Below are 26,734 nucleotides of genomic sequence, written 5' to 3'. Positions count from 1 at the left end.
GGGGCATGTGGTTTCTACCGATCGGTAGTCCGCTTGTCACCACTCGCCTACAATGTGCTCGCGGTGCGACCGAAACTCCACGCCTAACACTCGCCATGCTCAACGCATTCTGTAGACAGCATTCACTTGCGGGCTGACGAGCGTGGTTAGCGCCCTGGACCTGCGGTCTAAAAGCACGGTCTCCGGCGTATGAGATGGAGCTATGGATTGGAAATTTCCAGCAAATCCATAGCTCCTCTGCACTAGCAGTTTCAACAATGGTGCAAGTCTCTTGTATACCCATGCCCCTGTCCACCCAGCAGTATTCATGTTTGCACTGCCTTTTATCGACTGGCAGGTCGTTCGAGAGTATAAATCCTCAACCACGCATGGAAAACCACACTTCGGTTACAAACGGCTGTGTTGAAAAAAAAAGAGAATTGACTTGATATAAACAGTCAAGCACAAGGTAGTGTTTTGGATCACGTACTGACGCCAGTGCAAGTCACATCTCACTATAGCCAGAGGTAACAAAGCTAAATCCATGCAGAAAAAGACAGTCTAGTTCAGGTCATTATTTTCACCCTCTCTTAAAGCAACAGATTCTAATTCCCATAGAAGCAAAAATGATAAAAATCCATGTCACTACTTTAAATAATGAAATAACTAGCATCGTCATGGACGCATTTTTGTGACACTACGTTGACGGTGGTGTGTAAGCAAAAATAACAACAAAACTCTTCTCAGTCGTCATTAAGACTGTTTTGAAAGGAGTTTTTGGCCATTGCTCGTTGCTTGAAACTTCACCGATTGTATTTTGCTTTGAAGAAGAGGCATTTCCACCAAACGTCGCCTATTTTACTGTATATATATATTTATATTTTTCTTTTGAGGCCACACAGTCATTATTGACGACGTTGTTGAATTTCTAGTCGATTGTTTGCACTTGAGAACCGGGAGTTCGTTGATTGATTTTGGTGGCCAGTTTGATGGGGGCATTGGTGTTAATCTCTCACTTCACAGAGTGGGCCATGTGAAGGCTTACCCTCTTGAGTTTATAGTCATGACGGTCATCTTAAAGTGAAGGGCAAGGTAAAACAAAACACAACTTATTTAAAACCACCAGAGATTTGATGATGAAGACGCTAGGAGGTTTATTAAAAGTGATGAATATGCCAACCAAAAATATTAACCTAAATGTAAACAAATGAGAAAGATATCAGCGGGCACAACTAGGAATTATTGAAGATGGCAAAACAAGCAATGGGAGCATGAAAACTGCAAAAAAGGTAAATGATTGGCCAGTCAGTCACAGTCGCCCTTAGGGAGAAAGATAGAAGCATAACACGTGATATTAAATTTCGATTTAAAGCTTTCGTGACTGCAGGGATTCATCTTCTTGGTTCTTTCGGTAAAGTCACGTAGAAGGGAAGTAATAAAATAATAAAAATAAAACATAATCAAATAATTCTCACGAAGTTTCGGCCACAACGCAAGCAGCCGTCCTCAGGTGGAGAACAGGTCCGTCATTCAGACTGTCTACTTGACGGACCTGTTCTCCACCTGAGGACGGCTGCTTGCGTTGTGGCCGAAACGTCGTGAGAATTATTTTATTATGTTTTATTATTTTATTACTTCCCTTCTACGTGACTTTACCGAAAGAACCAAGAAGACGTGATATTAAATTATGTCTACATCGATTTCTATAGAAAAAGAACATCATACGTCCCGGGAATTACACCGTGGGAAGCGGAGGAAGAGGTTTCAAGATGTCACTCTTTAAAAAAATTAGAAATCTCTTGGACCACGTGGTAAAAGTGTGAAACATTGTAAAATAAGCATGACCAGCTGTTAAAGTGAAATTATCGGGCATTTTAACTTTTTTTACACTAGCCCCCCCACCCAACCATGGCATGATGGCTCAATCATTCTTCTGTTCGATACAGGGAGACAAAACTGACTTTAAGAATTACAGACCCATTAGCTTCCGATGATTGTATACAAAGTGCTCGCTGAGGTAATGGGGCTAGAGCATGATATACACTTTAGAGGCCTCTGCAACCACTCAAGCAAGCTGGAATTGGGATTTTTTTTGGTATGATTGACAGCAATTATACTTGTCAGTCGGATTCTAGAAACGGTGTAATGAATATCAGACACCAATTGTGTCTAGTTTTTGTAGACTATGCAGAGGGACATTTGACTGGGTGGAAATTTGAACACGGTGCACATGAATTGTAAATGGTCGATTCTTAAACACGATTCGACATGTGAATCATGAGCGTATGAGTTTGATTTTAATTGGCAAAATGATGATTTAAAGCTTTCGTGACTGCAGGGATTCATCTTCTTGGTTCTTTCGGTAAAGTCACGTAGAAGGGAAGTAATAAAATAATAAAAATAAAACATAATTAAACAATTCTCACGACGTTTCGGCCACAACGCAAGCAGCCGTCCTCAGGTGAAAACCAGGTCCGTCGAGGCGACAGAGTCTGAATGAAACAGCACACGGGCTTAGAGCATATATATAAGCTGGGCGCATTGACAAAGGAATTTGCATATCAACAGGAATTTAGCATATTTATGGGAAATGCAGGAATGTAATTAGTACTGCATATGCATGTGCATTATGCAGGATTAACAGCATCAAAGGGAGCTGCAGTTACTGCTGCTGCAGCAGTTGCTGCTGCTGCTGCAGTTTCTGCTGCTGCTGCAGTTGCTGCTGCTGCTGCAGTTGCTGCTGCTGCTGCACTTGCTGCTGCTGCTGCACTTGCTGCTGCACTTGCTGCTGCTGCAGTTGCTGCCTTATCCATTTTAATATAACACTATGTATTATTCTACCCACCCTAATGTGTATCATACTGCTATATGTTTACTGTACAATTACGACACCATACATTACTCTGCACACTGCACCATGCCAGTGAGTGGAACGCGGTCTGAAAGTCACCGTTAACGTGAACACAATCAGTTAAGATCCAAAATGGTTTATTACGTCCTTCCAATGATTGCTAAGCCAGAATCCATCTTCTCGGTTGAAATTGTCTCTGTGTTTGTATATGTGGATCGCCTCATGAACGAATCTCTCATGATAGCCAGATGGCTTGCAGAGAACCTCTGTCTTGGAGAAGTCAATGTCATGTGAGCCCACTGAATTGTAACAGTGATCTGCCACGGCTGAGGTGTTTGTCCTACCATGTTTCAGGTCTGCCTTATGTTCACGGATGCGGTCCGAGACATGTCGTTTGGTTTCTCCAATGTAACTGCTACCACAGAGGCAACTTAGTTTGTAGACGCCAGGGTACTGTATGTCTGGAACCACATCTTTTACAGACGGGACCAGATCACGGATTTTATGTACTGTGTTGAATCGGACCTGGATCTTGTGTTTAATCAGGATTTTGGAGATCTTTTTTGTGACCCCAGCAATGTAGGGTAAGGTGATGGTCTTGAAAGGCTCCTCAACAGGATCCTTCTTGATGGTTGGAGTGATGGCTTTGCGGATTGTGTAGTCGGAGTAACCATTAGCCTTAAGAGCTTGGCGTACGTGTTTGAGTTCACTGGAAATGTGTTCATGGTCGGAGATGCATTGGGCTCTATGATATAGAGTCTTGATGAGGGAATTCTTCTGGGATGGATGGTGGTGGGAATCCGGTTTTAGATAAGCATCCGTGTGGGTGGCTTTCCTGTAGACAGAGTGGCTCATTGAACCATCAGGTCTCCTTTTGATTAGGACATCCAAAAAGGGTAGCTTGCCATCATTTTCGACTTCCATGGTGAATCTGATGGCTGGGTGTATGGAATTGATGTGGTCGAGAAATTGGTCTAGAGCAGGCCGGCCATGTGGCCAGATGACAAAAGTGTCGTCTACGTACCTCTTCCATAAGGTCGGGCGTAGAGTGGCAGTCTGGATGGCGTCCGTCTCAAATTTCTCCATGAAGATGTTGGCTACAACCGGAGATAGGGGGGAGCCCATTGGGGTGCCCTCAATTTGCTTGTAGAAGGTTCCATTCCAGGTGAAGTATGTATTGGTTAAGCAGTGTCTCACCAGGGGGGGTACCCCAGCATTCAGTCCTTGATGAACCAAGTCTTCAATGATTGCGATGGTGTCAGGCACAGGCACCTTGGTGAACAAGGAAACCACATCAAAACTGACAAGCAGGTCGTCTGGGGACAGGGCAATCCCCTTGATTGTCGATACCAGGTCAGTAGAGTTTAGTACTGCAGAGGTGGTTTTTCCAGTGAAAGGCCGTAGGATTTCGGACAAAAAACGAGCCAGTTTGTAAGTGGGGGAGTTGATAGTAGAGACAATGGGACGAAGAGGTGTATCTTCTTTATGTATCTTTGGCAAGCCGTACAATCTTGGTGGCCTGGCTGCAGAAGGTTTCAACGAGAACTGTTTGGTCTGATCAATTAATGCGGTTGAAGCAGAAATGATGTTGTTGGTTTTGGAGACGAGGCTATTGGTGGGGTCTCTTTTTATTGGCAGCTATACAAAAATAAAAAGAGAAATAAAAAGAGACCCCACCAATAGCCTCGTCTCCAAAACCAACAACATCATTTCTGCTTCAACCGCATTAATTGATCAGACCAAACAGTTCTCGTTGAAACCTTCTGCAGCCAGGCCACCAAGATTGTACGGCTTGCCAAAGATACATAAAGAAGATACACCTCTTCGTCCCATTGTCTCTACTATCAACTCCCCCACTTACAAACTGGCTCGTTTTTTGTCCGAAATCCTACGGCCTTTCACTGGAAAAACCACCTCTGCAGTACTAAACTCTACTGACCTGGTATCGACAATCAAGGGGATTGCCCTGTCCCCAGACGACCTGCTTGTCAGTTTTGATGTGGTTTCCTTGTTCACCAAGGTGCCTGTGCCTGACACCATCGCAATCATTGAAGACTTGGTTCATCAAGGACTGAATGCTGGGGTACCCCCCCTGGTGAGACACTGCTTAACCAATACATACTTCACCTGGAATGGAACCTTCTACAAGCAAATTGAGGGCACCCCAATGGGCTCCCCCCTATCTCCGGTTGTAGCCAACATCTTCATGGAGAAATTTGAGACGGACGCCATCCAGACTGCCACTCTACGCCCGACCTTATGGAAGAGGTACGTAGACGACACTTTTGTCATCTGGCCACATGGCCGGCCTGCTCTAGACCAATTTCTCGACCACATCAATTCCATACACCCAGCCATCAGATTCACCATGGAAGTCGAAAATGATGGCAAGCTACCCTTTTTGGATGTCCTAATCAAAAGGAGACCTGATGGTTCAATGAGCCACTCTGTCTACAGGAAAGCCACCCACACGGATGCTTATCTAAAACCGGATTCCCACCACCATCCATCCCAGAAGAATTCCCTCATCAAGACTCTATATCATAGAGCCCAATGCATCTCCGACCATGAACACATTTCCAGTGAACTCAAACACGTACGCCAAGCTCTTAAGGCTAATGGTTACTCCGACTACACAATCCGCAAAGCCATCACTCCAACCATCAAGAAGGATCCTGTTGAGGAGCCTTTCAAGACCATCACCTTACCCTACATTGCTGGGGTCACAAAAAAGATCTCCAAAATCCTGATTAAACACAAGATCCAGGTCCGATTCAACACAGTACATAAAATCCGTGATCTGGTCCTGTCTGTAAAATATGTGGTTCCAGACATACAGTACCCTGGCGTCTACAAACTAAGTTTCCTCTGTGGTAGCAGTTACATTGGAGAAACCAAACGACATGTCTCGGACCGCATCCGTGAACATAAGGCAGACCTGAAACACGGTAGGACAAACACCTCAGCCGTGGCAGATCACTGTTACAATTCAGTGGGCTCACATGACATTGACTTCTCCAAGACAGAGGTTCTCTGCAAGCCATCTGGCTATCATGAGAGATTCGTTCATGAGGCGATCCACATATACAAACACAGAGACAATTTCAACCGAGAAGATGGATTCTGGCTTAGCAATCATTGGAAGGACGTAATAAACCATTTCGGATCTTAACTGATTGTGTTCACGTTAACGGTGACTTTCAGACCGCGTTCCACTCACTGGCATGGTGCAGTGTGCAGAGTAATGTATGGTGTCGTAATTGTACAGTAAACATATAGCAGTATGATACACATTAGGGTGGGTAGAATAATACATAGTGTTATATTAAAATGGATAAGGCAGCAACTGCAGCAGCAGCAAGTGCAGCAGCAGCAGCAAGTGCAGCAGCAGCAGCAAGTGCAGCAGCAGCAGCAAGTGCAGCAGCAGCAGCAACTGCAGCAGCAGCAGCAACTGCAGCAGCAGCAGAAACTGCAGCAGCAGCAACTGCTGCAGCAGCAGTAACTGCAGCTCCCTTTGATGCTGTTAATCCTGCATAATATGCACATGCATATGCAGTACTAATTACATTCCTGCATTTCCCATAAATATGCTAAATTCCTGTTGATATGCAAATTCCTTTGTCAATGCGCCCAGCTTATATATATGCTCTAAGCCCGTGTGCTGTTTCATTCAGACTCTGTCGCCTCGACGGACCTGGTTTTCACCTGAGGACGGCTGCTTGCGTTGTGGCCGAAACGTCGTGAGAATTGTTTAATTATGTTTTATTTTTATTATTTTATTACTTCCCTTCTACGTGACTTTACCGAAAGAACCAAGAAGATGGCAAAATGATGTGACGTTTTACGCCTGTTGTACACTGCCACGTTTATTTTTTGTACCTTGATTGCTGTTTCCTTTTAAAAGCAGCACGTATTTGTCCAGAAGTGGTGTGCACACTGCGGAGAAGCAGTGGGCCGCGCCTGCGTAGCATGGAATGGCAGCTTGTGGAGCTGAAGGATTAGTTGTTTAGACAGACTAAATAAACAAAGCCTTCAATTCTGTTGGCTCGGCTGTCCCTCAGAAACACAACGAGCACTTGGGGACCGACTGCTTATTATTGTTCTGAACGCATTGTGTTTAATACAATACGATAACATTGCATTTACATTGCATTCCAAATGCGACAGCATCTCAAGATGCTGGTAGAGAAACGGTGGGGTGTGCGTGTTTTAGAGGGAGAGAGCGAGACAGTGACAGTCATAGGCAGAGGAGAAGAGGAAAGGTCTGAGCCTGGACTTGTGCAGGAGCAGGGAGTCAAATAGCCTGGATGGTGGGAGAGGGGATTTCCAGGTTATTGGTGCAGCAGAGAAGAATGAGTGAACATTGTGTGACGATTGCCCCGGTGGCTGAGATAGAAAACCTCTTGCTAGAATGACAAGTGCATGGTGGGGAGTAGAGTGAGATGTAAGGGATGGCATTGGGGGCAAGTCCATGGCGGAACTTGGAAGATGGTAAGAAGAGTGATATTGAAATTGATCCCGGGATTGGATTGGGGGTCGGTGGAGTCATTGTGGAATGTGGAGGTGGGAGAGGACGTAGACGACAGAGTTTGCATTACAGTAGTTCCTCGTTAATCGCGAGGGATATGTTCCATAGATGCTCGAGGAATAGCATATTTCACGGATAATGATATTGGCCTTCGATAACTTATCTTTTTTATAACTTACCTTTAATAAATACATCAATAATATGTTAAACATCTGAAAATTATCATAGCAAAAAATAAACAAAAAGTAGTTCTAATAAACAAAAAGTAGATAATATTAAATAATTTTATAATAGTTTATAAATTAACTTGCCTTAAATTATGATGATATTCTATGAGACCTCCTTTACCAGTGGCAAAATATAGTAATAGGTTTTTACCCTTTCAACTGGTACAAAAACTGACACCTTTATACAAGGCATCATGTTTGCAATAACCACAACACAAGCAGTCAAAATGCAAACAAAAATAAACAACTCTGATGATGATAATGATATGCACTGTCCTTGAAGTTGATTGGTCCACACCCGAGACAGCTTTTCTTAGAGTCTAGTCTCCATTGGTGTTGGACCAGATGACGCCAAAAGGCGTACAACTCAAAGACAGCGCACTATCAGAGTATTGAGAGCTCGGGGTAAGCATTTACACTATGAGACATCTCCTTTACCAGTGGCAAAATATAGTAATAGGTTTTTACCCTTTCAACTGGTACAAAAACTGACACCTTTATACAAGGCATCATGTTTGCAATAACCACAACACAAGCAGTCAAAATGCAAACATTTTGCTAATTACTGAGCCAAGCTGGAACAGGTGTTGCTACGCTGGCCTCACAAAACATCAAAACATCTGAACCTGGCTTGGAGCTAAATCCTAGCCTGGGTTGGCACTAGTGACATGATCCTTATGGCGGTACCCCGGGGTACCAAATAATACAGAATGGCCGAAGCAATTAAATGTTTTATTTTTGGACACGATATTTTCCAGGGGTGTACTTAACTCCGCGACTGGGGTACCAATCAATCCAAAATCAGTGCTACTCCACGATGTTGAAACACCAAACAGATAAAAAAAATCCGTTATCGAAAAATTCAACTTTGAATAGTGCATCTTGTACAGCTCGTCGAGGTGAGTCGATTGCCGCATCGCCGACCATCAACAGACTAAAAATGACTGCATCACGGACATTATGTGAGAGCCAGGCTACTATGGTACCCCAGGGTACCGCCATAAGGTTCATATGTGTAATGCATGTGTGACGTCATCATACCTGAATAAAATTAATACGGTGGTGTCCAGCAAATCCTTGGCAGCACCGAAGATTCCTCTTTACGAGAGTGTAAGCCTGTATATCTGTGTGCATGTCTTTGTATTTTGTGTGCGAGCATGCATATGTGGTTAGTGGTGCTGCAGTGGTTAACGCACTGCACTACGCAACCATCGACCCAAGTTTGATTCCAACTCAGGTCCTTGGCCTCCCCTAGGTCATTTCAGCCTCAAATGAGTACCTGGTGTGATGTGTAAACACTCACTCGGGAGACAAAGGCGGCCGTTCTTGGTGCTGACCACCCACTCCCTCGTGTGCTGCGCCCTCCTTCATAAGTGCTCACGAACAGCACTTACTCTAAAAGTCTATTAAGGGTATACCGGGGATCTTTGTCTTTTGTACGAGCATATTATGTGTTCTCGTCATCATATCATCTACTTATGTCTTGATATAACACGTTGCCCGTCATGCAGCGGCATGGCTCGGCTTGTGTAGTTGAAAAACAACCCGTGCTTTTAAAGCCAAGCAAGTTTGGCTCAGTTCAGCCCGGGCACGGCTCGTTTGGGAAGTGGAAAAGGGTTGTGTATGTGGTCCATGGTTTAGCTCACACGGAGTATGTGCAAGCAGTGCCGATGTCATTTTAGCACTGAAGGAATTCTCGGATTTCTATTATGTTCTGCTGTTAAATTAATCTCGTTACCTACGTATTCGAATGACTTTCTGTCGTTGCACGCTTTTATTTTGGCTGTTTGATTTCTCCTGCAGCCAAGAGAACGCACTTCAATGCGTGCATAACATTTACATTGTGCCGTAACGCAGATTTACAACTTCAGTAATAGCTTATGTGGAGGAGAAAAACAACATCTTTAGTTTGTGACATTCTTGGACATTGTTTTGGTGTGTTGTGCATGGACATCCTGGCTACTGCTGCCGTTGCTCGTACCCTCATGAATACATGCAGACCACGGCGTGTACATAAATTACGGTGTTTTCGTCTGCGCAATATAAATAAATCTCACTTGTCTCGAGCTAGGAAATGCGCTTAGTCGTAAATAATGATCGGCTCACTGATTCGTGCTCATGTAATTCTCACAGCCCACCTTTGTGGTGTGGTGGTGGGTTGCAAACAATACAGATGAAATATGCGGTCGTGCAGCACCGTTGTATGTATGTATTCTAGGACAGGTAATAATTAACTACAAATTATAATCTACAATGAACCCAGCGTGACCTGGCTGATGATGCTGGCGATGTGACCTCCAGTCCAGTGGCACTTGTGGCACTTGTGGGAACAGAGCTGAGACATGTTTTACTCCCAACTTTTTTCGTGTCATTCATTTTGTTCAGTATCAAAACCAAGATCGACAGAGGCGTCGATTCGACATTTCACCTGAGAGCCCAGCTCTGGTACATATTGCACGAGTCGTGATGCCAGCTGTATGTTGATCGAGCAGATGTGAACTACTTTATTGACCTCACGCTTGCACGGAGGGTTATTTGACTGCGCTTCATGCTGGTGTAGTGGCAGCTTATTGAAGGCAGGAGCATATACGTGGGGACATAATGAAGTACAGCACAACGATAGGTTTTGCTGCACCGCCCACCACATAGCGCCACAGCAGCCTTAAGACGACCTGTGTGCGTGCGGGAATGGTGGTCGCCTATCCACGCACTGCCCAGCCTCAAATCTGCTCAGCTTCCAAAATCTGACGAGGTCGGGCGCATACCAGGTGATTTGGTCATAGACGAACTCGCTTAATGAGTGGTCTCAGACCACTCATTAAGCAACTGCCCATCGCTCAGATCATTTGCTTGGCAGCAGAGTTTCAGATATCCACCTGTCCGCTCCTGAAGCCGTCCACTGACTCACTCGCTGAGCTGCATTGGCTTCTGGTTGCTGAATGAATACATTATAAGGTCGTACTAATTACACACAAGTGCTTGCCACAAATGAACCACAATACCTTGCTGATCTCGTCAAAGAACATAACCTGAAATCCGGCTTTTGGCTAGTCTTACCTTATTTTAACGGAATTTATATAGCGCCTTAATTAAGGCGCTTTACAAATACTTAACAACGGTCCATATCAATCTAATGGTGGATATGAGGTGAATGAAATAGATGAGAGGAAGTAATGGGCAAATCTGTGATGCATGAATTCGGCGAAACTTCAATTGATGACAATGAATGATGATGAATGAACAAAGACGGTCACTGCATCACACGCTTTCAGATGTGCTTCTACGGCCGTTTTAACGCTCTTCCGATGTTAGGAAGCCACTGGAGCATTTCTAAATCTAGATTGAAAACTTATTTTTGTGTTTAGTTTGTTGGCCTTCCCCCGCACCTCCAATTCGCACGGTTGGCTATGTATGGTGTAAAAGAAGTTCAACATATATGCATATTAACGCTGCTGATCAACACACCGCCATACGAAAGAGGACATGTATTGCATTGGATGGTATGGCATGGCGGTGCAGATGTGTTTTTATCCGTGGACATAAACGTTTTGGGCTGCTTCTTGTTACCTTGTTTCTGCTTTTCATATATTTTTTATGGACAGCTGTGCTGCTTGCCCTTTACATGTTTTGTTCTCTGTTTGGAAATGCAATAGAACCCTTTATGTATTATTTAATAGAGTTTTTAAAATATATATTTTTTCTTTTTTGTGCTGCTACTGGCTATAGACATTTGTTAGAGGTTAAGAGCAACACATATCCACTCAAAATCGAATTCCCTTTTCTAATGATCACTGCTCATTGAATCATATATAATCAACATATATAGAATAATCATGGCATTCGAAATTTAAATTGTTAACGAGCAAATTAGGTCACGGATTTTTGTTAAATTTACGTAGTTTTTACTGGACTGGAAAAACACGTAGATTTTCTGAAAATAATAATTTTTTGACCCTTTGCTAATCCACTACTCTATGAAGGCCTCCCTATGCTATGTCGATCCTGGGATTTGCGTGACCATACTTCACCATGCTGGTCTGTGCGGTTGGGTGAATGAAGAGGACAACCCAGGACTGATTTAGATATTGCATGCCACTGATGATGGCCGTGGCCAGGTTTTGAACTCAGGTCACCAGGTTTATAGTGGAGTGCACTAAACGCTTCAGCCACTGCTCTCCTAAAACACATCTTGAATACTTTACCGTAAGTGATGCCTTTTATGTTCATTAATATAAATTGAAGACTGTATATTGTCGAATAGCTGAGTTTAAGAAAAAACATCATTTTATTCATATCGTCCCTCACATCATACATTGCAATATCCTAACATTCTGGACGGTATTACCAGGGGCATCAACGTTATCAGGCACACCAGACTCATCAGAGCAGGATGGGGGGAGGAGGATGGGATTTTTCTTTGGGGTGGGGGTAAAGGGAAGGGCGTTGGCCAGGTCATTGTCATTGCCATTATGGGCTCAGGTATTTAAGACTGTTATAAGGTTTTAGAATGGACCCCATGTACCTGTGTATTCTTCTTCCTTGTCTGTGAGCTTATAGCTTCGATGCTCCAGTGCTGATATTGAGTTGAATGAATACAGCCATTGAGTGTCGGAGGGGGGGGGGGGGTTCGTGACTCTTCCACGTACTCAATATGGTTTTTCTGTTTAACACGTAACCCAAAAAATCTATTATGAATGGTTTTCCTGGCTGCTATATCGAATATCTTGAGTTTTAAGTCCATGTTTCAGTCACTTGTAATAACTGCACAAAAAAATCCCATCAAATTCAATGAGATTTTTCACTTAAATTGGAAACACTAGCTGGGAAAATGTAATATTTGGCTTTGACTGCCTTGCAGACACGTACTGTGTCTAGAAGCAGGGCATGTGGGGAGCTGAAGCTCCCCTAGTGTGGATAAAAGGCAATTGAGCAAGTCTGAGCAGTAGTTCCGCCATATAAAATTCCACGGGCCATTCTCTAGCACGCTGGTTACAGGAGTTACGATTGGACATTTCTTGGGTGTTAAGACATGCCATTGATAGCGCAGTTGGAATATAATTTGGATAAAGACAAAAAAGGTCAAATTAAATCCTGAGCAATGTTAAGAGTAATCTTTGGTAATTCCTAATGTCACATTCAACATGTTAGTTCCAAAAAGTAAAGAGTAAAAAACTATAAAAATATCATTTTGACATCTCTCCAAAAGCATATTTGGAATATTGTTATACATTATTGAGAGAAAAAAAAACAAAATAAATTTGCTCAGTATCTTGGCGGTTCACAACTTCACATTCAAAGTGTTATGTCCAAAGTTTTAAGAAAGAAAAACGTATGCACCTGTTTTTTGAAAGTCTGCGATACATTTGCTGGGAGGGGGGGGGGAACCCTACATTGCTTTTATAAAATTAAGAATTGGAGACGTTAAATGTTTGAGCTTATTGAGTGCTGCCCAGCATTGCAATGAATCTCTCATGTGGCTAGCTCTTTACCAATGTTATCTGAGTGTCTGGTGGAAGTGGCAATCGTGTGCCGATAACACCACCTTGGGACATAAACAAACCACCAGCCATCATCCACTCTAGCGACAGGTCCTGCCCATTCCACTTTATTAACAGTTAATATTATATCTCTACCGTGTGACGGTTCTCCGATCCCTGTGTCCATTTTTCTGTCTCTTAAGTGTAATTCCAAGCGTGCTGTTTTAACACTCAATATGATATGATGTCCCTAACTTGTATATATATTTTTTACATTGCTTCATTTGGCATCTGTTTAAATGAAGCCTTGTACTTGTTCCTTGGCAAGACTCTCATGAATGAGTCTTGAGACTCAGTAAACAAGCAACTTGAGTAAACAAGCATAATTATAATAATATAATCATAATAAATCCACTGTCTGTCACAGTTTGTGCCGAGGCGTACAACCCAGACGAGGAAGAGGAGGACACGGAGCCGAAGGTACGGAGCATCGACACGACACACGTGCTCTAGATGCATGCGCTGTAGACGCACAGTGTCTGTGGGGCACGCACCCACCCGTGGTGATCCAGAACTGTGGAGGCAGGGGTTGGTGGATCAAGCAGAGATTTGTGAAAACTCCCAAACACTTGCTGACTGATGGTTCCGTGAATTCTCACAATTCACGGACCTGAATCGACTCAAGAGTTGATTCTTGTTTTTGACGTTAAGTTGAAAAGTCATGCACCTCCAGAGGCTGCACGGGCGATGTGATCCTTTTCCATTGAACCTATACGGATAACAACAAAACACGCACTCAGACTCTTGCACACACGATTTGCTACATGCAGTGGTGAGAATGCGACGGTATACGACTGTACGTCATTGCGGCATTTCTCAGAATACCAGCCCACGTGCGTCCCACCGGCACTGTTCAGTATGACTCTGATGCCTGTGCTGCAATGCTTCCGCAGAGGGAAAACGGCAGTGACCGTGGGCTGAAGCAGGACAGGTTTCGAGCACTGTGTCGTCAAATTAAGAATCAATATTAACGAATCAATGCATTGTTATACCTCTAAAAATAATGGAACACTCTCATCTGTGTCCACGAGACAGTCTTTACCTGAAGTTCACTATTACCTTAAGTGACAGGACAGAGGATTCACTGGAGTTTTACCATCATACATTTGGCATTAAAAGTGATCTGTGAATTCATGCCCGTGCCGAATCCAAAATGATTGAGGCAATTGAAATTCCTCGCACATAAAAGCACAATTGATTAATGTGGAATCCGACTGCTATGTGTATTTATTTTTAACAAGTGCTTACGTCTGCTCGACTTTTATATGTAACCAAGTTTCCAGTGCTGAATGGCAGACTTGTGAACGTCATTGTTTTGAAAACTGGCTCTGGTATTTATTGATTTTTCTGTGTGGTCCAAGGCTGATGCAGAATCACTTGTAAAAATAATTCCCTGTCTGGCCCCTATCTGCTTCATGCCACGTCGGATAGACGCAGCACATTCCTCATAAAACAGGCTCCATTTGAGCAAGTGAAAAAATTGCTCTTGTACAATAATTGAATGCTGAGCATGACATATGTGTTGAATATATAAGAGTGGTAGCGCAGTGGTTAGTGTGCTGCCACTGTGAACGCGCCTACCCGAGTTAAATTCCCGGCCACAGCTGCCATTACTGGATGGTGGTATCTGAACAGGTCCTCCCCCCTTCATCAACAAGCACTGAAGTACGGTCAAACAACCCCCATAACTGACACAACATGAGGAGGCCTTCATCCAGCAGTAAATTGACAAAGCGCTGAAAATTAGGACACAGTAGTGGTGCAATAGTTACCCACACAGCTATGGTCTGAGTTTGATTCCTGGCTATGGCTCACATGCGGGGTGAGTGATACGTGAAACACTTTTATTAACCTGCACTGACCAGCATGGTGAAGTATGATTCAGTTACCCCGAAGTGAGGCAGTGTGGGGAGGCTTTCATCCACCAGTGGATTAATGAAGGGCTGTACATTATTATTACTTTTTAATTTATTTACATTCAATCCTGCCTGGTTTCCACCATACCAAAGTGAAAGTGCATGCTCTTTACAATTACCTTCAATGCCGCTGTGTTGTAATGAGATGTTGCTGATATCCATTTAATTTCCTAAATCAATATCAAATCACGGATATTGATTGCCGTTTCCCCACCGGTCTGAGAGTATAATTTACACGCCTACAAATCTCTGAATTCTCATCTCGTGCTGCCAAAGATTGCTCACTCTTGTCTGCTTCTGCACTTAAACACTCCTAAAAAAAGAATACCCCAAAAAGAGATGAAGGGGGTTGCTCAAACAGTTCATCATAATGGCCGTTGTGTCGCACGCTGAGACTCTGCGGGACGCTGAGACTCTGCGGGACGCCGAGACAGGAATCTCAATCAATTGGAATTTTTATTTATCAGTGTTATCACCCACATTGGTTGTATTACTTACAGTACTGGGGACTAAAAATAGCTTTTTCATCATATGGTTATTGTACATTTGGAATGTAATTAAGGAAGAAGAAAAACATTTTTTATTCATTTGCCATTAATATTTCAATGGCACTTTGGGATTGTAGCTCCTCACTTCCTCTTGGTTGACCCTGCTCACCAGGTTCTCTGAGCTGGAGAACCTCCTGGGTGGGGGGGTGGGGCAAGGGAGCGGCCACGGCCTCGTGGCTGCGTCAGATCGACCGCTACCTTCGAGACTCTGGGATAGGAAGGGAGCTCGCTTCGGGGCCTTTGCCAGGAGGGACCCCTAGGAAGGAGGCTCGATTTGGGGCTTGTTGCTACGCACAGGCTCGGCGTATGCTCCCACAAATTATGTCATTGAAGTTTATAAATAAATACAAAAAATAACTGCAACTTACAGTTGTCCGAATAGGACGCGAGCTACTTAACTTTAACTCCTGCTGTCTGTCAGCCGCATGCTGCCGGCGTCGTCCGCACGCCCGTCGCTTGTAAATCGACCGCCGAGTTGTCCCGAATGGATCGCTTTAACGCAGCTTGCGCTCCAGCGAGTGGCTGATGGAAATCGACTTGCAAACGCATCGGCGGCAGGCCCTCCTCGTTAATTACGAACGGCGGCGCGTCGGTCTGCGCCCTTATGGCCCAATCAGGGCAGGCGATCAGTGGCGTGCGGCCGCTCGTAATCGCTTTGACGCTGATGACTGAGCGGACAGCCACTAAACGATGTTGAGAACGTTCGGTCGCTGTGATTTATTGCACGGCGTGGCCATTGATTGATACTTGGCTATGTACTTATATACTTCATTTTTTGCTTATTTATTTGTTGTGACTTGCTTACCCTTTTCTCTACTTTGCACTGCTATCATTTGTTTGGATTGTTTGTTGCAACTTGCTGACCCTTGCCCCTACTGGACGTTTGTGAAAAAGAGCTTCATAGCTCATCGGATTCCTCCAGGATAAATCAATATTCTGATTCTGATGTGTTTAAAAAAAGAGTATTTTCAGATTTTTGTGTTTTTAAATGCCAATTTAAGATATTTTTGTTTTTCAATTATTATGTTCAAACTGTTAAACGTTCGTAGTTTTCATTGTTTAGCTATTAAAGTGGAACATATTTTTTATTAATGGCATTTAAATGAGATAAAACATTCCTTTTCATTTTTAGTTATTTTAATTGTTAACGTTTCACATTTTTAAATGATCTAATTTCCAATCATTTCAGATGTTCATAATTTAACTGTTATCCTCGTAAAACTTAATTTTCAATTCAAACATTTGCTGCATTTAATTTATTTTAAACTACAGTTATTGTATTCGTTACATTTTAACCATCTATTAAAATAATTTTTCCAGTTTTCAATAAAAAAAGTTGTTATAATATAATTATTAGAGTCACGCTATTTTATCTCACCAAGTCGCAGGAGGATCCTGTTTTATATATTTCATCAGTGCCACGTTTAAATGAAGAGGATTAGCCTTCGTGTTTGAAGAAACTTAAGAACGTGGAAAAAAACCCACCTGGAGAAGAACACTTCGCAGTCCGCTCACGAGCCCACTCTACTTGCTTAACTGCCCTTTTCTGACCACCGCTTCGCAAGCCAGCCAGCCTGGGTGATTCACAAATCCCTGTGATCCAACAACGCTTGCCTCCAAAGCGCTTTGATCGTTTGCGTACGATGTCAAGAAACCGGCCGCTAAAGTTGCCACTGGCGGTGATGTGAAGCTCTCGTGCTCGTGTCTTTGTTCATCCATTAGTTGTGTAGCATTCTTGAAGGGGACCCCTTGCTCGTTCTCTGCAATGTCGACGTTTTTGCCTTCGTTCCATTGTTGCTGTGCTCACATGCCATGGATCTCCCTTGTAAAATAACCGGGCAACTGGCTAAACAGGACCACCCGTGTAACATAAACTGAAACACTCATACACACTAACAAAACAGGGCAAAGATCTCCCGTGTAGCCTTTAACAGAATGTTGGGGAAAGTATTGTTCGTGAGCCTGCAACACACCCAGCAGCCTTTATCTCGCCAGTGGTGAGTCGATCTAGGGGAGGCTCAGAGCCAGAACAGATAGCACTCACACTGTTTATCAGACTCTGTCTCACATACACACATTCCAATATGTAAGCAATAGTGACGTCACAGTGAAGTAATTTCCACTTCTATACGGAAATGTATCCTAATGCTGTCACATACATCAGATAATTCATCCATCTCTCATGGCCAATCTCGCCACAAGGTCGCTGGGACTCTGTTGGCAGCTCTGCTCATTATCTACCTCCACCTTGCCCACTCCTCAACCTTACGGGTCAGCTGGTAGTGGGTTTATTCCGTTCAATTCAGGAAACAAATATATATGTTATCGGATGATCTTCGATTTCGTATCGAGGCCGATGTTTGATTTTTTCGGATAAAGTTGAAAGTCGGGAGCATGTCCCTGATTGAATAGGAATCTACCACTGGGCTTCATGCGCATATATGTTCGAGTCGTAGTTGATTGTGTTTATCCAGGTGAGAACACGAGAGACCCATGAGATTGGCGTCTCGTCACCAAAGTGACAAAAGCAAACCAATAAAATCTGAACAAAAACAAAAACCACTGTATGACATGATGAATTGAATATCGACGTGATCTAATGTGGTTGTCCCGTACTGAGCCTCAGTGTACGTTTTTGTTACGTGGAGCGGTTGTGTAACGGTTAGCGCGCTGCGCAACGAACCCTCCAACCCGGGTTTGATTTCCGCTCACGGCCAATACCGGTGACTGTTATCTGAACCGGTCTGGGGCCCCTCCCCAAGGTCGAATCGGCCTCAAATGAGTGCCTTGTGCAGTGTTTAAAAATCGCCACTAGGGAGACAAAGGCATGGTGCTGGCCACCCACCCCCTCGTTTGCCGTGCTGGCCTTTATAGGTGCTTACTAACAGCACTTGTCTTGGTTTTGACTGCGTATTGTATCCACAGGTGGTCCATCCCAAGACAGATGAACAGAGAAACAGGCTCCAAGAGGCCTGCAAGGACATCCTGCTTTTCAAAAACCTGGACCAGGTAATTTATTGTCTCCCGTTCGAACAGACATTAAAAAAATATTTCTGTTTATATTTCAAGTCCTCACTGAACGCGTGTCCACACAATGCATTATTGCAATAATGTAGTTCTTTCATCCATAAGCGAACACTTTTCGTACAGAGCGGAATGCTCCCTTAAAAACACGGAATGTGCCCATTCTGACGCATAATGTGCACCATTACAACGTGGATTTTCAGCGGTCGACGACGAACTACTTTCCTGAGCTGCGCGGCTGAGTGGTATGGTACAGTACGCGGAAAGATACAGTACGCTGATTGATACAGTAACGCTGCGGCATACCCTCAGTTATTTGTCCCGCCATCGCACTGTGTGTGGTAGTCTAGTACATTATATCACGCCAAACTTTTATTGTTACTTTACTTGAAGGGGAATTGTTTTTGCTTGACGCAGCAATACTGCACTAAACGTGGACTCACTGCACATGTAATGTTGGTGTTCGAGCCAGGCCCAACGTAAGTTAATATCCACAGGTCCACAAAGTAGGGGCACCACTTTCCCACCTGCTCTGCCACATGAGCGTCATGTTTGCCACATTGATTCTCAGAGATGGAGTTTAGCCATATTAAGCATAAAAACCTAATTGATGTCACGAGTCATTGGTGACCGGGCTGACATCCACTCACTCTAGTCACTATACTTGAGAACCCAGTTTAATCAGAATGTGGTCTATATGAGGCTATGGGTCTCTATAGAGGTTTGTGGGTTTCCATACAAGTCTGTCAGTCTCTGTGGAAGTCACTGGTGACTGGTCTAAGACCATCAACTGGTCAACCTTGAGAAACCTGGCTTTAATCACAGGCAACTGCCACCTGGATTTAGACCCAAAATCTCAGCGGTGCCGGCTAAGAGCTCAGACCTTCGAGGCAGCTGCCTACCTTCAACAGATATTTGTGAAGGGGGGGGCACTTGTCGGCTGTATCAGGGTGTGGTGGGAGGGTAGGGTAGGTAAGGGCTGGACTAGTGTCTGACAGAGGTGTGATTTCGTCAAAGGCATTGACCACGATAGCCTCCTTAACCCCCTTTAGCCTCTTAACCCCACTGGGACAGTTAATCAAACGATCGAGGCAAACGCAGTTCGCCTCGATCAATCTCGTCGCCGCCGTTCTTATTATAGCTTTTCTTCAAACGGGCATGGTCATTAGGATCCATTGCACTTCCCCACCCCCTCCCCCCAACAAACCCCCCTTTCCCGCTCCTATGAAAGCAGCTTTGCATCCGGCTTCAAATGCGCGACACCGGGGATGCTGACGCAAATTCGCTGTGGAGATTACCGCAGAGCGATTGGGGGATGGTGTGGAGGGGCGCGGGGGGGTGACTCCTCGAACCTGCGCGGCTCTTTTGACATTTGGCTGAAAGGGCCTTTGCCCTTCCTCGCTTACGAGACTTCATTAGTCCGCCAATCTGCACGAGGCATTGCGCTGGGCTGGCGGAAACGTTCGAATTGGCTCGTGAATTTTTTATAAATGTCACGCTTATTTGAAGTCTGGTAATTAAGTTGCTTTTAGTTAAATATTTCAGGCGTTTCACTGGCGGTGTTAATTATTTAAGACAAAAATGGTGGACGTCATATTTTTTTTTATCTTTCTGCCTTCAGTGAAAAGCGTTCTTTGAAAAGTTATTTTTTTCTCCGCTTGCTATAGTCGTTGGTAGGTGCAGTGGTTCGTGCTCTGCGCTATGAACCAAATTAGTCGCAAGCGAGGTCTGGGTTCCTGCACCTGGCCACAGCCGTCATCAGTGACTTGGGATATATAAATCAGTCCTGTGTTGTCATCTTAATTCCCCAAACCCCACCGATCAGCTTTGTGAAGTATGGTCACAAATCCCCATGATGACATGGCATGGGGAGGCAGTGGATTAGCAAAGAACTGTAAATTGTCAGTCATTTGGAAAAATAAAAAAAATTCGTGAAAAATTCTGTGAGATGACAGCATATCGGGACTTTTGAATGACATACCACAACGTATCATGCAAGCAATACTTCCTGGGAATATAGCAGGTGTTGTAGGTTTGGGCTACAGAGATGGAAGTACAGAAATTGATTCTTGAATCCATTTGTGTAGAGATTTGAGCGCTATCCCCCCCTTCGTGTCCGCAGTGGCCAAACATCCCAGTGCAAGACCCTCGCAAAAAAGAGGCTTGAAACTCGGTGAGGCTGTCCCGAATCAATAAATTATATTACTATTTTTAGCCTTATAATAATTCAACAAGTATGCAAAGAAGCACAGATAGGTGTTTTCTTGAAATTACATTGACAGACAGAAGGAGGAGGAACAACAACACATGCGATAGAGAACACAAGAAAGTTAGAGACATTGTATCGACTGTTGAGATAAGTTAGTGGGCTTTGACTCTTTAGATAAGGAAGCGGGCTTCGGTCAGGAAACTTGGCTTGAACGGTTGATGACTTTTGGGCAATCATAACAATGGAGTGGCAGCCAAGGGAGGGAATCGTGCCCTGGAGGATAACCGCCGTGGGGATGAAGCTATTAAATCTGCTTGTGTGCTGAAGCTCGATGGATTGTATGGTCGCAATGGCTTGCGGTGGGGGGGGGGGGGGAGGCTTTTATCCAGCAGTGGATTAGTCATGACTGTCGATGTGTTCACTTGACCAATCAACATTTTTCGTTTGTTACTTGTGCAACATTTCTTAAGGGCCTTGTTGTCCTCGTTTGCAATATTAACGTGTTTTTGTTGCTACTGCTGTGTTCATGTACCAGCACGGATTTAAATTGTAAAATAGCCAGACATCTTGCTAAACGAGACCATCTGTGTAACAAATAAAATAAAATTCAGTCACCCGCAGGTGTGACAATTACTCCCATCCATCCCCACTAAAAAAATCGATTGTTCTTACATATGGTTTCATTATGTTCTCGAGATACTTCAGAATCAGAAACGGTTTTAATCGCCATGTAAGTTAGCACAAACAAAGGAATTCACTATGGCGGGACGGTACATACATTGAACAAGTAGGAATCTTAACTTATATAAAAGGTATACACTCTAACTATACTAACGTTACAAAGTATAAGTAATACCAAAGGGCTAAAATCTTTAAAATTATGAATAAGTAGACCTTATAAAATGCGAATGTAAAATGTTAATTAGCCGTATTAAACAATCTTAAAATACAAAAATACAAATAAGATTACACGTTGTAAGTATGGAAAGGTGTAATTATGTAGATAAAATGTTATAGTAAGTGTAACAGTCATTTTAAGTGTAAAAGTCATTTTAAGCCCTTGGCCTTGTTGAGGAGGCCAACAGCAGATGGGAAAAAACTGTTTTTATGACGTGAGGTTTTGGTCTTGATGGACCGCAGCCTTCTGCCGGAGGGGAGTAGCTGGAACAGAGAGTATCCAGGGTGCGAGGAATCGTCCGCAATCTTCCTCGCTCGCTTCAGGGTTCTCAAAGTGTGCAGGTCCTCAAGGGTTGGTAGATTACAGCCAATCACCTTCTCAACAGTGCGGATGATACGCTGCAGTCTGCTCTTGTCCTTGGCAGTTGCAGCAGCGTACCAGACGGTGATGGAGGAGGTGAGGATGGACTGAATGATAGCTGTATAGAAGCACACCATCATTGTCTTTGGCAGATTAAATTTCTTCAGCTGCCGTAGGAAGTACATTCTCTGTTGAGCTCTCTTGATAAGGGAGCTGATGTTCAGTTCCCACTTGAGGTCCTGGGAAAGAATAGTGCCCAGGAAGCGGAAGGACTCAACATTGGTGACTGGGGAGTCGCACAGGGTGATGGGGGTGAGTGGGGCTGTATTCTTCCTGAAGTCCACAACCATCTCCACGGTCTTAAGAGCATTAAGCTCCAGGTTGTTCTGGCTACACCAGGTCACCAGGTTGTCAGCTTCCCTCCTATAGTCAGACTCATCCCCATCAGAGATTAGCCCAATGAGCTAATCTCTTGCATTTCGCCCAGGAGAGTCCCTCAATGTTAAGTTGGAGGATCCTTGTCCCAGGGCCTATCTGGTGTATTGTTTGGCCCAGAACAGGGCCATTGGCGTGGCTTGTGTTGTTGTTGCTCTGGAGACTGTGAGGTTAGTGATCGATGCTAGGTTGCCGCGTTGATAGCATTTGTCGTGATTTCCCACTTAACAGAGTGGGCTGCCATCTTCTACTCCCGATGATAGCGTATAATGAACTACGGGGACAGTGCTCATTTGTGAGCTCAGAGTCTCACGTGTAACCCGGTGCTAGTGAGGCTTTGACTGCAGGCATGTTGGTTGCGCGATCATACTGCGTGATAGGACGTGATAGGACGTGATACTGCCCAAACAAAGGGTTGTTCAGTGACGGTGCCATTTTAGGACTGATTCGCCATCAAGGGAGCAGTGAATTGAAACCCAGATAGGCGAGTGAGCTGTGGCAGGTTACAACTGTAAACTGCTTTCGACCTAATAAACTTTTAGTTAAAAGGAACATCTTATTTCTATAAAAGGGAAATTGGTGAATGTGTGTCTGTTCAAAATGTTAAGCATACTTCCCGACATGCAACAAACTTGAAATTTGGCATGTGGGTAGCTTCCAGACTGTACACAATGCAAAAAGTGTAAAAATATACTTTGGTATTTTGGGGGGCGGGGGGGGCCCAATAATGCATATATTTTTCATGGCAAGTGAGCGGTGACGTCACATCTCTGATGTCACCCGCATGCGGCAGCGTCACGCAGTGTGCCTGCTGACGTTACGCATCCCCCCCCACCCTCTGCGTAGGCCGTGTAGTAAAGCTAGTAAATATATAAATACAAGTTACAGTTTGGACAGTGGCCCTTATTTATAGCAGATGATCGAGGCACATTTCCCGAAACGTCTATTATATATATATTTATTTCCAAATAAGATCACACAGTAAATTTTGACTTAAAACTTTAGTTTTTTATTATTATGTTTCTATCTATGTGACTTTACCGAAAGAACCAAAGAATAAGATCACACAGTGTTTTGACCAATGCGTTGATATAGATACATCGTTTTTATTTCTGAGTCTGCGCCACTGCCAACGTAGAAGCATCATCAAAACACATTTTTCTTAAATTAATTACTGTAGGTTTACAAATGCGGCTTGAGATGGGAAGTCACAAAGTATCCATGTGCTTCACTCATGACATTGCTCACTTTACAACGGAGGTGGACACTCCCAAATCCTCATTCTTATCCTGTGACATTAGCCATGCATTAGCAGTGGCGTAGCTAGGATATTTTGCGCCTGGGGACGAACTATAAATTGGCGCCCCCCCGTTAAATCACATACCAAAATGTAATTACATGACATGTAGGCTGTGTGTGGCGGGATATATAAACTTTTAGGTTGAGGTGTATATTTGTGCAGTAGTTTCAGGCTGCCGCGCCCGCCGCAATAAGTTACAATGTAACGTTATAAGCCTAATTTTGGCGCCCCTTTACCTTGGCGCCCGGGGACATATGTACCCCCCTGCCCCCCCCCTAGCTACGCCTCTGTGCATTAGCCCATCAGATGCAGACGCCAATAGTTTTCCGGTGCAAGAAACAAGTTGAATGATCAAGCTCTCGTGGCAAAATCGAGCTTTTAATAATAAAAATAACACTGCTATTTTTCGATTTAAAGCTTTCGTGACTGCAGGGATTCATCTTCTTGGTTCTTTCGGTAAAGTCACGTAGAAGGGAAGTAATAAAATAATAAAAATAAAACATAATAAAACAATTCTCACGACGTTTCGGCCACAACGCAAGCAGCCGTCCTCAGGCGAAGAATGAAGCACCACCAAGTTTGGAGCGTATATTTAAGCTGGGTTAGAGGGGGGGAGGTGGGAAGAAGAGCGCCTAAACAAAATAATTTGCATATCAATAGACGCGTGTGATGTAAGAGAATAAAGTTTAGATGGAAGCATAGTATATAATTTTTTACAACGTAGAAAAGTTTTTATGTATTACTTACTGTTAGTAACTCAACTTATTGTAGAGTATAGTAAGTATACTGATGATGCTATGTAGTTTATACTTTAGTTTTTTACGTGGTTGTTTAGTAACTGCAGCTACATACTATTAACATTCCTTTCCTTTGTTAATGCTACCCCCTCCCCCCCCCCCCCCTTTGATGCTGCTAATCCTGCATAATGCACGGGCATAGTATTGATTTGGAACCCCCCCCGCCCACCTCCTACGCATTTTCCATATGCTGAATTCCTCTTGATATGCAAATTATTTTGTTTAGGCGCTCTTCTTCCCACCTCCCCCCCTCTAACCCAGCTTAAATATACGCTCCAAGCTTGGTGGTGCTTCATTCTTCGCCTGAGGACGGCTGCTTGCGTTGTGGCCGAAACGTCGTGAGAATTGTTTTATTATGTTTTATTTTTATTATTTTATTACTTCCCTTCTACGTGACTTTACCGAAAGAACCAAGAAGATGAAACACTGCTATTTATTCTCCTGAGGAAAGCCTTACCGAGTCTCAAGACTTGTATTCAGGAGGGTGGTGTTGCTGCTGCCTCTTGCATTGGGATGCTTGGTCAAGTCGATTAATGAACTTTAGTGAGGTATACGGGGGTAAAGTGGAACCCTGTGGAGAAAACCGACCAAGGGTACGAGTTGGCGACAGCACTCAAAGCACCTTCATAAATAGGTTCAAGAATCCAATGCTGTCCAGCCTTTTCCTGACAACCTCTCAGCCCAAGCCGACAACACCTGCTATACCCTGGTGATCTATCCCAAGTACTAACCAAGCTTAATGTCTGCATAGCTTCCAAGCTCCGACACATTTGGACACATTCAAGGTGATTGGGGTCAGAGGCCATTCACACGGGAGGTAGCACAATCAGTGGAATGCCACGGCGTTTGATGCATAGTTACGACTTTTGACACGTGACTAAGCTAAATCCGTTGGCCCCCTGCGATAAAAGAGGTTTCTGCAGTATTATAAAAGTGAATTTTACAGGCTCAGCTCTACCGTATGCATTTACGGCTGTGCGACCTTTGACCTTGTCTGATAAGAGGTCTCGGTGATGAACAATTCTCACTGTTCATTTGCCATTTGTGTTTCTTAGAATTTGTAGAGTTTGGTTTTGTAATTGCGCTGTACGCAGCCTGATGGTTACCAAGATACCACCGTGGGAGTTGAGCAGAGTAAACACAACCCTCCGGGGACCTTACTTGGACATGCCTGAGGCTAAAGACATCTTTAAGGAAGGAAATTATTTCCATAAACAGTTTCCTTAATTCTTATGGGAGCAACACATTTTGTTTGACCCATTTCCAAACGGTGAATTTCCCCTTGGCTAAATTTGGATCATCAAACTAGTTGCAGTCACGAAAGCTTTGAATCTAGTTTAAGGCCTTTTTTGTTGCCATTTCAGTTGGAAGTCTCACCTAAGGCTTGGACCTGGTGTTGCTCACCTCTGACCTTTACCACTGTCAGGAATCAAACTCAGGTCAATCGGAATTCATTTGTAGGAAACGATAATATTAATAGCTGCTGTGGTGGTTTATTGGTTAGCACACTGTACTTTCAATCCAATCATCACAGGTTCGAGTCCCTCTCACGGCGTAAGTTTCTTAAATCCATCCGCCCGCCTCTATCCAACCCAGCAGTATAATCGGGTACACCACAGTTAGTCGATGGGCAGGTTGCATACGGTGGGGTAAAATGTGGGTAATCCCATCGCTTTCAATACATCTGGTCAGCGTGGAAGAGTAGGCCAAGTACCATTTAGAGCTCCCTCTAAGTCAAGGCCCTGCCATCTGCAGCAACGTAGGCAAGCAATTGCAGAGTAGCACCAGAGAACCAATGTCATACGTTACCATTCAGTTTTTCTAACAACCAAGGAGTATCCAAGGAGGCTACTCATTGATTCGTGACGGCGGTGTATTCATTTTCATTCGCACCTTTGCACAAATTAGCCTTGGGTCGTGGTGACACAGCAGCAAATGATGAGCAACAACCACCTTTTGTCCATTTTGTTAATTGAACAGTGACAAGGCTGCAGGGCTGTCTGGCTTAGGGAAGATTTGTGGAGGATTTGGGAAGATCTTTTTGTTTCGAGTGTTTCTTTGTTATGATTTGTTTCTCATACACCGTGATGTGGCTACGGTATCCACACACGCATGCACGTTTATT

At 43.9% G+C, this 26,734-nt stretch overlaps 1 protein-coding gene across 2 annotated transcripts in view; it reads left to right on the top strand.

Annotated features, from left to right (window-relative positions):
- The window catches only part of LOC133355636 (cAMP-dependent protein kinase type II-alpha regulatory subunit-like), a 99,015-nt gene that overhangs the window by 39,893 nt on the left and 32,388 nt on the right, over positions 1-26,734 (top strand). For both annotated transcript variants that reach the window (XM_061573006.1, XM_061573005.1), the window contains exons 3-4: positions 13,490-13,542; positions 18,512-18,595. In XM_061573006.1, coding sequence (XP_061428990.1) covers positions 13,490-13,542; positions 18,512-18,595 — 137 coding nt within the window. The remainder of the gene's footprint in view (positions 1-13,489; positions 13,543-18,511; positions 18,596-26,734) is intronic.

This window comes from Lethenteron reissneri, chromosome 51, assembly GCF_015708825.2.
Source record: "Lethenteron reissneri isolate LAM-NWPU_2019-01 chromosome 51, ASM1570882v1, whole genome shotgun sequence".
NCBI classification, from domain to species: domain Eukaryota; kingdom Metazoa; phylum Chordata; class Hyperoartia; order Petromyzontiformes; family Petromyzontidae; genus Lethenteron; species Lethenteron reissneri.
Note: the sequence above shows the minus strand (reverse complement) of the source record. Positions and strands in the feature narration are given on the sequence as shown.